This window comes from Lactuca virosa, chromosome 4 (assembly GCF_052849685.1).
Source record: "Lactuca virosa cultivar CGN04683 chromosome 4, Lactuca_virosa_CGN04683_v6, whole genome shotgun sequence".
Classification (NCBI taxonomy): Eukaryota; Viridiplantae; Streptophyta; class Magnoliopsida; order Asterales; family Asteraceae; genus Lactuca; species Lactuca virosa.
In genome coordinates this window covers 23,358,682-23,370,187 of record NC_136429.1, presented here as the reverse complement: position 1 = coordinate 23,370,187, position 11,506 = coordinate 23,358,682, and the positions used below count along the sequence as shown (strand labels likewise).

At 33.7% G+C, this 11,506-nt stretch overlaps 1 protein-coding gene across 2 annotated transcripts; it reads left to right on the top strand.

Annotated features, from left to right (window-relative positions):
* The first annotated feature begins 7,461 nt into the window (after positions 1 to 7,461).
* On the top strand, positions 7,462 to 10,983 carry LOC145103677 (nuclear transport factor 2-like). 2 transcript variants are annotated; one of them, XM_079040963.1, is made up of 9 exons: positions 7,462 to 7,611; positions 8,843 to 9,073; positions 9,155 to 9,461; positions 9,603 to 9,742; positions 9,816 to 9,972; positions 10,189 to 10,307; positions 10,384 to 10,446; positions 10,537 to 10,603; positions 10,702 to 10,983. In XM_079040963.1, the coding sequence occupies exons 2-9, from the start codon at positions 8,843 to 8,845 to the stop codon at positions 10,878 to 10,880; spliced, it is 1,263 nt and encodes a 420-aa protein (XP_078897089.1). In that variant the 5' UTR covers positions 7,462 to 7,611; the 3' UTR covers positions 10,881 to 10,983. The 2 variants fall into 2 exon arrangements, with proteins under 2 accessions (XP_078897089.1, XP_078897088.1); XM_079040962.1 differs by having other exon boundaries at positions 7,462 to 7,645.
* Positions 10,984 to 11,506: the final 523 nt, after the last annotated feature.

Genomic DNA, 11,506 nt, shown 5'->3' with positions numbered 1-11,506 from the left:
TCGGATCCAGGTATTCATGGGGAAGGATATCGTTTTGGTGTGAGAACCTCTCAGTGGTGCTTTTCGAGTGTTTGGTTTTTATCTATGTGGGTGAGGAGCGATTTCGAGGGCGAAATTTATTTCAAGTGGGGGAGAATTGTAACATCCGGATTTCCAGGCATGACGATTTGAGTATTTCTTTTTGAGTTATAAGGAGGGACTCGACGAGTCGACGCCTAGACTCGTCGAGTAGGATCGCGATTTGCTGACTGGATTAATGAAGGGACTCGACGAGTCGATGGGTGGACTCGACGAGTCCGCGCTGTGGACAGAAACCCTAAATCTTTGGGCCTGTGCCCTATTTAAGGGTCGTTATATCCCTCAATTGCGGCTAACAGTCCAGAGAGAGAAACCCTAGAGAGCTTGAACGAGTTGTGTGAGAGAGAAAGCCATTTCAACCCTTTTTGGTGTTGTTTTGCAAAGAAGAAGGTGTTTCCAGCTAGAGGAGGACAATAGGGTTGCTAATCCGTGGTTTCCAAGCTTGGATCTACAGTGTTGAGGTAGCAAATCGATCCTTTCTCTGTTTGGTTTAAGATCCTTGAATTTTAGGGTTTTCTATACCCTTTATTGGCTTGAAATGTTGAGTATGTTGTCCCTTTGAGTGTTAGACTCTGGATCTGGACCTCTAGAGGTCCAGAGGGCCTTATCCATTCTGCTTTATGTTGGTTCATGGAGGGAATGAGACTATGTTGCCATTTTAGAAGCCATTTCACCAAGGAAAGCCTTGTGTGCGTTGCATGAATGTCAAGACTGAGCCTTTACGTGGTTACCGTGTTTGGGAAGGTCAGATCTATAGGTTAGAGAAGCAGATCTGACCTCAGAAGGTCATTTGAGTGTTGCCATGGAAGCAACTCGCCGAGTTCATAAGTGGACTCGACGAGTCAAGTCGGGGTTGCCCCGTGATTCGTGACAGAGTAACCCGTCGAGTGAAGGGATGACTCGACGTTCCAAGTGAGGCTAGAAGGATTCAAAGGACCCGCATGGACTCACCGAGTCGCCCATGGACTTCAGTTGACCTTAGGGTTTTGGTCAAGCTGATTCAAGAGAGTTCTGGGAGGGGTAGAATGGTCTTCTACCCATCATTAGAGACGAGATGATGAGAGAGTATTGATCAGGGATGTTATTCTATTGATAGGAGGAGGCTAGATCGGGTATCCGAGCACGGGAGGTTATCCGATACCATACGATGTGAGTCTTCTCACTATACTGTACCTGGAGTATTACCTATGTGTGACCGGAAGGTCTTATATGCTATGAGATGTATGTGTTGTATGCTGTTATATGATATGGATGTGGTATGTATGTTATGAATGCTAAGGATCGGAAGGTCAACATGATATGGACCGGAAGGTCATTATGGGTAGGACCGGAAGGTCTACCAGGGTTGTGGGACGGAAGTCCTCTGAGACACAGCGACCAGAAGGTCTTATAGCCTTGAGTGGCGTATGTGCGTATGTGGTATTTTGGGGAACTCACTAAGCATTTATGCTTAGAGTTGTTGTGTTATGTGTTTCAGGTACTAGCGAGGATCGCGGGAAGGCGCCGGCATGATCCGTACACACTCATGAAGTTTATGTCTTGAGATTCTGGGATATGTTTTGTTATGATAACATTGGATACATTATGTTTTGATAGTACCTTATGAATAAAAGTATGTTTTAAAAATGAAAAATTGTTTTGGAAATTTACGTTGTTACACCTTCCTCCCGTTTTTCTCCCAAAAATTTGATTTTTCAAATAATAGAGGAATGCCACATCAGCTGCCACGTTAGCCAAAAGTCCACTTGGTGCGCCACCTCATCAAGTAACCTACTGAAATGGTCAAAGAGGGTTAAAGTGATTACATTAGGCGGTAACCTGTCCTTTTTCGTTAATGAAATTTAATTTAGGACTAGATCGTAAATTGAACCAAAAACTTTGAGACTTTTTCGAAGATTTTCCGTTGAAATATTACGAAAAAAAACGTATTTTCGATGGCGACTGTTAAATTTGAGGAGTTATACGTGTCACCTTAGGATAACTATTGTTCGTCCCGGGGTGTAGTCCTATTGTTTGGCTTTTTAAATTTATGGGATTTTTTAATACGTGTCTTAAGGACATATATAAGAAACATTAATTTAAGTATTAATTATAAGAAATATTACCATAATTAAATGTAAAATACATTAATTATAAATAATATTATTTATAATTAGGGAAAAGTGAATATATACATTACAACCCCACCTAAGCCTAGATACTAAACTTTATGAAATGTTGTTTTATTAGCTAATGATTGCAATCGGATGATTTACAATTAACCCTTGAAGTTGTAGATTCAAAATTGGAGCAATAATTTTGATAGGGAAGCAAGAATATTGATTATCTTCGACCTGCGTGACGATTGAAAATAATAATGTTCAATTGGGGGAAGTAATAAACGATAATCGAGGAAAGAAAAAATTGATGATTAAACGATAATAGAGGAAAGAAATTCTATGGGGATGATATATTTACCAAGTGAAAACTGAATTGAGTATATTTACTAAGTTAAAACGACATAGTTCAAAGATTTAGTATCTAAGCTTGGTGAGGCTGTAATGTATATTCTTTGTCCCCTTATAATTAATATTTGTCATATTTAATTATCGTAATATTTCTCATAATTAACACTTCATTTAATGCTTCTTATATATATATATATATATATATATATATATATATATATATATATATATATATATATATATATATATATATATATATGCCATTAGGACACATATTAGAAAATCCCTAAATTTATACTTATTTATCAAAAAAAAATGTTGATTTAAAGTTATTTTACATTCTACGTGTCAAACAAACTAAAAAATTGTTTGGATTCATAATAATGAATTTTGTTTTAGAGTGATTTGATTTTTAAAATTACAAGAGAATTTCGTATATTTTTATAAACATTAATAATATATTGTTACATTATAGTTTCTGAATATCATATTTATTTTTCATACACTTTAAAAATATCATATTTGTCCAAAATATTTATTTGTAACATTTTTAAACATTTTATAGTCATTTTAAATATTTATTTGGATCAATTGATTATTATACGACTCTTGTAAATCTAATTAAGTTTAAATTATCCTCTATAGCATTTATAAACTTTCAAATTATCATATTTAACTAAATTATTATATTAATCAGTTCTAATAAGTAAGTTTCTAATAAGTAAGAACTATAAATAACTAAATAATTAATTTCCATTGAAACAATTATGCACTCCCTTCGCTTCTATGTTCATTCTTTAAGCTTGACGTAGGTAATAGAATCTAAAATTGATTTCCTAAACCCTTGTTGTCGTCTTTTCTCAAGCACATGGGTTCGTCGTGTCGTCTTCGTCATCCTGTCATCAATTTCATCTTCAATCATCCCCTTCCCCACCACGTCTCCTCTCGTTCTCACAACCTGTACCTATCATGGATTTTGTACTGATCATGGATTCTGGTTGTTTCCTTTTTAGTAAGAGTCAACAATTTTCGACTAATACTTCACTAACATTGTCCTCATGTTATCAATTTGGAATCTGTTAATATGTTTGGTGAAAGTTATTTTGTTTTGGAATTACGAAAATTGTTGTTGTAATATTATATCCACCAATCATTCTTCATGTGAACCACTTAAAACCTTTTTTTATTATTGATTGATATGGAATATATTTTTTCAAATAGTTGACATACACCGTAAACAATTTGCTAACTGCAAAACCCTAATATTGGACCAAATGGCATTTTCGTAATTATTAGGGCCAATTTGCGTACGTTGTGCATTCCCCCAGGTACGCTACGCGTACACCACGACCCCAAACCTTAATATTTAGGGTTTGGACCCTATTTAAGCATCCTTAAGTCCCTAACTTGCCTTCTTTCATCAGCCTCCAACCAACTTTCATCCCCAAGCAAACCCTAATCCATTTTAGAGCATTCTTGAGCATTTTGTGTGTGTTTTGGTAACCTTGAAGGAAAGAGGAAGAATAGAAGATCATCTTGGAGGAGTGGGACTCTTTGGATCTAGAATAGCAACATCATTTGACATCATTTGGAGGTGAAAAGCTCTAAACTTGATTAAGAGTTGTTTAGATCTTGTTTAGTTATGAAATGATGTTCTTTTGGTCCCATAAGCTTGGTATTATGAGTATGGGTTACTCTAATCCATATAAGATGTCCTTTCAGACATTTTGAAGCATCTACAAGCATAAAATGTAATCTTGATTGTTACGTTCCTTCTATGCATGAGTTACAAGGTCTTAATGGGTTAAATAGTTAGGGTTTTGTGTTTGGGCACTTAATGGCCATGCAAGACCATAAAGTTGGAAACTTAATGGTTAAGGACGTTAGTTTAGGGCTATATCTAGAATTTGGACAAAAGAGCTTAAAGAATAAGCTCTTAATGGAAGGTTTTAGTGAAGGCAACGTACGTTGGGCGTAACCCAGATACGCCGGGCGTACTAAGTCAACCATCCCGTATTTTGGTCAGTACTCATGTACGATGGGCGTACAAGATGAGTACGATGGGCGTACTCAACTCATCGTACTCAGCTGTGTTGACCAGGTTTGACTTTTTGACTTTGACCATAATTTGACCAAGTTTGACATAAAGGTATTTTGAGTTATATTTGAGATTAGTCACTATTTGATAAATAGGTAACGGGTAGATATGATATTCGGAGCAAAGACCTATTTAGCTACTTGTTCGGACTGAGAGGTGAGTTTTCCTCATTGTTCTTGTGGGTCAAAGGCACTAATGCTGGCCCATTAGTTTATGTATCTTAGTGTATAGGATGTTGCTATGCGGTAGTGTTTTGTAGATCTGTTTGTTTAGTCTGTTGACTGATTATATGATTATCTGTTGCTATATATATGTTAATGTTATGTATATGTCGACATAGTATGTAGGTTGAGAATGTGCTGCTTTGTGTTGTCAATCAACAAACCGGAGCATTCCAACCAGGAGGTTGTGGGCCAAGGGTAATCTAACCAAGAGGTTGTAGACCCATTATGTATTGGTCAAGCCAACTAAAAGGTTGTGGGTCGGGACATTCCAACCGTAAGGTTGTAGGACAAGGATAATCCAACCAGGAGGTTGTGGACCCGATGTATGTTTAATTATATGTTATGTGGTGGTACTTTGGGGGAACTTACTAAGCTTTGGCTTACAATTTCAGTTTGTTGTTTTAGGTACTTCAGATGACCGTGACAAGGCGAATGTGTGATCATACACATCATTCAGTTTTATGTTATTTGGATTTTGAGATACTCTGATTACTGAAATACACTTTTGAAACAATGATTTGTTAATCAATTATGTTTTGAGTTGTTTTTGAAAAGTTAAAATTTATTGTGATTTTTGAGATGTTACACTTGGTAAATGACAAACACCATAAACAGTTTGATAATTGCTTGATAAAATGGGTTTTTTATTAGTTTTTTTTTATTTAAATTTATTAATATAATTATTTGTTGGATGATCTGGTACATTGTAAACTGTGACTTATTCATGTTCATACCATAAACGTCAAATATGAAGGATACTTTAATATTATCTTTTCAACCTTCAATGATGAAAATAGATATATTTCAAACTTATATTTATAAAGAAGCATGATAGTCAATTGATAAAAATAATGATTTAAATTTATTATAAAATGTTTAAAATGTTAAAATTAAGGATTTAGACCAATATAATATTTTAAAAGTTTGTTAATAATACATACGATAATTAGAAAATAGATTGATCATATCTTGATATTTTAAAAAGGTATATATTAAACTTAGATTTATAAGAGATATATAATAATCATAATTTTTAATAGAACATATATTGAATATACATGTGATCATGGTTGATTCGGCGTCAAAAGCCATAACAAACAAGAGAGAAAATATATTAGAATACATATGAATATATATTTTTTTTCAAAAGAAGAGATTTTTTTATATATTTATAAAAAAAGGTGTTTATATAAAAGACCTAGTTTTGTCTCTTGAATTTCAACTTATTTATCAAAAAAAAAAAAATGTAAAGTTAAAGTCAAACAAATGGCGTGTTCGGCAAAAATAATTGATAACTGGTAACTTCTAGCTGGTAGTGTTTTGTTAAACGCTGTGTGAAGTAGCATTTGGATTTGAATCGTTTTGTTTAAACTAAAAGCTAGAAGCTTGTAGTGTCAAACGGGACTTTCAGTTTAAAACGGAGCGTTTTGTCAAACGCTAGAAGCTAGAAGCTCTCAAACACTTCCAAGCGCTCCGTGCCGAACACACGCAAAATAAAAAAGATGTTTTGATGGAAGTCGTAATAATGAATTTTGTTTCGAAGTTATTCGATTATTAAAATTATAAGCAATCAGTTTTATACTTACTAATCTACTACACCAATTTTGATAATTAAATAACAGAATAAAGTAGTTAGTTTTATTTAATATAACGACTCAACGAGTAGATACAAATCGAAAAATATATGAAAAGAAAGTAGCTATTGAACATACGTGTGATCCGAGTTCATTGGAAGATAAACACACGACGAATGAGATAGAAAGTACGTTGAAAAACATATAAATATAATTTCCAAAGTAAATGAGCCGTTTTTTTTGCACAAAATCAAAGATAGCCGAGAGAATCATTATTGGATATATTTTTCGTAGGCCATTATATTGTCGGATATACTTTTTTTCCTTCAAAATTTCCATATATTTTATTTTATTTATCAATAAACTATTAATGTGGTGGCCGTTAGGTAAACTTTGGCACCCCATAAGGAAAGTTTGTACGTCAATCATTAGTGGTTTCGATAAAAGATGATCAAAAGTAAAATGTGATGCAACTCTAAAAACTATCATAGCTAAAGACGAATCTTTTACCTTATTCTCGCAAAACGGGGAGACCTAGACGATTGAAACTCTTTTTTTTTATCAATAAATCTAAAAATAAAATGATGCAATGATAACTGATTAATTGTAGGTTAACTTTGATTTAAATAATACCAATTTTAAAGTCGATAATCCCTTTGTATATTGTCCCAATTTTTACAATATTTAAAAAAAAATATATGTTTTTCTTTGATGTTGACTTCCTTTGCCATAGAACATCAAGAATCAACATCATTCCATTCTCTGATATTGACACAAAGGTCAAACATGCCGTAAATATCCCAGTCAGTCACACGTGGCATCAACCCATTGATGGCTTCATATCTCCATCCTTGCACCTACTGTGCCCCATCACAGCGTATCACGAGTACCATCACCCTACCACACGCCATAAATGCTTTACCCTCCAACAACAAATCCAAGCCGTTGATCAAATAAACCTTTTTCGTGTTGCCACGAAGTGAGTTCATATATCAAAGCTGTCTATCCAAGTTAAACCTTCCCTCCAAAGACTACAGTAGGCTGGCGAGGTAGGATATAAAAAACTCCCAATTTGATTCCGTGTCTTTGAGAGAGATTTTAGAGAGAGAGAGAATCTCGCCTACAATAAATTCGTGTTTGTATAAATCACAACCATCTTCTCGGTGGTCTAGGATCAGGGTTCACCGAAGGTACATTCGTCAATCCGATTCTCGCGCAGTCTGTGTAAGAAAAATCATCAAAAAAAACTCATTGCTTTTGCTTGGTATAATCGATAGCCGTTTTGTAGATTTGTAGAATTGTGTTTAAAAGAGTTCAAGATTGTGTCTAATCTTAGAGATTTATCGTCGAAATAGGGGCATGCATTGAGGTTTTATGCTTCGAGTATATAAAAATGTTTGCTGTATAAAAGTTGAAGTTTGGGGTCTTTTTCTGTTACGTGTTTACTTTAGTGCTAGATTCTTGTATCGCGATTGATGCAAGAATTATTTACCGACGTTTAGGTTCTTTTGGTAGTCCTTTAGATTGATCGTTTAAAAGGGGGCATGCATTGGGGTTTAGTGCTTTGATGGGGTATTTATTGCATATATTAAACTTGAGTTCTGATTCTCATTTTGCGTTTTGGAATGTTTGATCTTGGGGATCTTGCAGCTGAGTTGCTGTTTAGATGTTTTGATTGTTCATCTTTTCTGTAAAAGTGGTTTAGAGGTGGGTTTACTGTTCATATTGGATGGTTTTTGTTTCTTGATTTTGAAAACTAGGGCTTAAAGAACTTGTTTAATATGTTTTAATGCTTTTTATCATTTCCAGTTATGGTTGGAGGGCTTTCCTAAAACGAACAATACTAGCTGCAGTGATCAGATTTTTAAGTCTGATTTCGGATTTTAACGGCTTAAGATTCTAGTTTTATAGCAAATCAAATCCTTATACATGTATCAAATTTTAATGATTGATTTCAAATTTTAATGCTTGATATTCAAGTTTTGTAGACCTTTTGCAGATTTGAACTTTACATTAGACTCTTCTTATATAATCATTTGTTGAAATATTTTTTTCCGACGGATTCAATAAGGTAAATTATCGTACGAGTAAGATACATGGAAATTAAAACCCTTTTGGTCACTTGTCATAATCTTTGCAATTATGTGTTGCATTCACCAAAAATCCCCATCACTATTAAAGCAGCCAACATTGAAATATCATGTGATCATGTTTCTTATGACTTATGGTACTTGATGTTAGTAATGTTACTTTATAATCTGTCATTGTTTGGTAAAAAGATGCTATCTTGTAGTTACTTGTGAAATAAATGTAAATCAAAAGGGACCAATGTTCCTTTCCTTTGTTCATTTCACAAAGTTTTATAGAATACTTCCACAAAAATCTTAAATTACTATTTTTTTATTTTTTCTTTTTGTATAGATGGAAAAAGGGAATGTTGGTGATCAAGCTCAATCTTTGTCCACCAAAGATGAGTCCAATTCTTCTGCAATACATGACTATTCTGCACAGGATGTTGCTGATGCTTTTGTGAAACAATACTACAATATACTGCAAGAATCTCCACAAGATGCTCATAAGTTCTATAAAGATACAAGCATCCTAGATCATCCATGTCCTGATGGTTCAATGAAATCAGCAACAACATTAAAGGTAAGAAACTTTTGGTTCAATTGTGGCCAATTCGATTGCAAAAACTTATCCCATAATTTATATATATATTTTTTGTATCAGGATATTGATAATGAGCTCAAGGGTTCAAATATCAAGAACTGGAATCCAAATCTAACGACTGTTCATGCTCAAGATTCAGTAATGGGATCAGTGATTGTGGGTGTAACTGGATTTTTGACTGATAATGATAATGTGACAAAACACTTTGCCCAAACCTTTTGTTTGGCAACACAAGAAGGTGGTGGCTTTTATGTACACAATGATTTTCTTCAGTTTATAGAAATCAACAACATCTCAGAAACAGAAACTTCACCTCCTAATCTTGATGTTGCAACCCCAACAGTTGCTCCACAGGCCATTGATAAAGGTAGTTGCTATTTCCTGCAATTTGCCCATGATTCTAATAATTTGTTTTCATATCCTGTTTATTAATAATAATAATAATAATAATAATAATAATAATAATAATAATAATAATAATAATAATGTTGTCTGTTTGTTTGTTTAGAAAAAGGTTCACCCAAAAAGGATGAAAATAAGGTTGTGAGCTCATCAAAAGGAAAGAATCCACTTCCTACAGAACCAAACAAGAAAAGTCAATCCTTAAACATTCAAGAAGAAGCAAAAAGGGTGTCTTATGCATCAATTGTGAGTTTATTTTTTTTGCCTTTTTTTATAATGTTATATAGATTTACCAAATTATAATTACATTCGGATGTAGGTGGCAAAAGAGGGACCAGTAGCATCATCCAGTGCACAAGCATTGCCAAATGCTGATAGGCAATCATTGGCACTTACCAATACCAATACCATACCCAAACAATCTGTGAAGCCATTAACACTTCCTAGCAATGATGTTCTAGAAAGTATGTATGATGGTAAGTAAGATCATTTTCTTCTGAAAATAGCAACAAACTTTTTTCGTGCTACCAATATAGGGAATGAATGTACTTTTATCTTTTATCCACAATACCAACATACTTAAATTATGTTACTGATATAAAAAAAAATATATAGCGAGAAATCTGTATTTTATTTTACATTGATATTACGGGTGAAAATGAAGTACATTAATTGGCATTTTGTTGTTGCAGTTAAGTCAATCCGCATTAAGGATCTACCATCACATATGACTGAGGAATCGCTTCAAGAAGTGGTGAAAAGATTCGGACCTGTCAAAAATAAGAACATTCAAATCAAAGAATACTCACAGGTCTAATTACTTTCAGTTTTTTGTAAATGTAACTGCATATTAGTTTTGGTAACATGATTTGATGATTCCATCTCAGGACGGATATCGCTACGCTTTTGTCGAATTTGAAAGCCCCAAATCTGCCCGCACCGCAGTAGAGGTACAACAATGTCCATGTGGATTTTGTTTTGTTAATAAATACTTAATAATTTTGAGCTGTAATTAATTACTTCTTTGGACATTGTTGCAGGCTCGATTCATCCAGTTTGAGGACAGAGAATCTGAAATTCAGTATAAGAGATATAACAATAATCAAGGTTAAGTTGCTCTGTCTGTCTATTTATTCTTTTTTAACTTTTATGTATATATAGTTTAATTATAGTTATTGAGAAATCTGAGGTTTGGGTTGTTGCAGGAGGAGGATATAGTAATTACATGGGGGGGAGAGGAACAGGAACAGGAAGAGGAGGATTTCGAAGTGATAATTTTTGGGGTCATGTGCAAGGAGGGTATAGTACTAGTAGTAGTGGTAGTGGGACCGGGGGTAGTAGACGTAACAGGTACTCCCAAGATCAATCTCGGAGCTTTAACTAGGTAGGTAGCTACCCCGGGTTACGTAAAACTTTAAACTCTCTACAAAAAACTACTAGTACACCACTCCACAAACAAATTAACTATGTGGTTGAAATGTTTTTTTTTTTTTTTTTTTTTTTTTTTTTTTTTTTTTTTTTTTTGGGTTTGTTCGGGTATACAGAATAACATAAACATCACCTTTCATTCTCATTTTTATTTTTCTTAATACCTTACATTACAAAGAAAAGATACATATTTGTGACACACACCACATAATCAAGTATTAGTGTTTTTTAGGGGTTAACCAGTTAGTCTTATCGAATCAAATAAGGATTATTGTGTCATAACTCATAAACATGCCTGCCAATACTTTTTCTGTTCATTTTGGGGGTCTCCATCTCTTCTCTTTGGTTTCATTTCTTACACCTCTTTCTGGTATTTAAAAAATAAATATGATTTTGATTTACCTCAAAACACTATTCATAATATATATATATATATATATATATATATATATATATATATATATATATATATATATATATCGTTTTGAACAACACGACTTAAATAGGTTGTATTTAAGCTTTACTTTTATATATTGATATCAGAACATTAATAGGGTCGCTTGATTGTGCAACAATGCATAT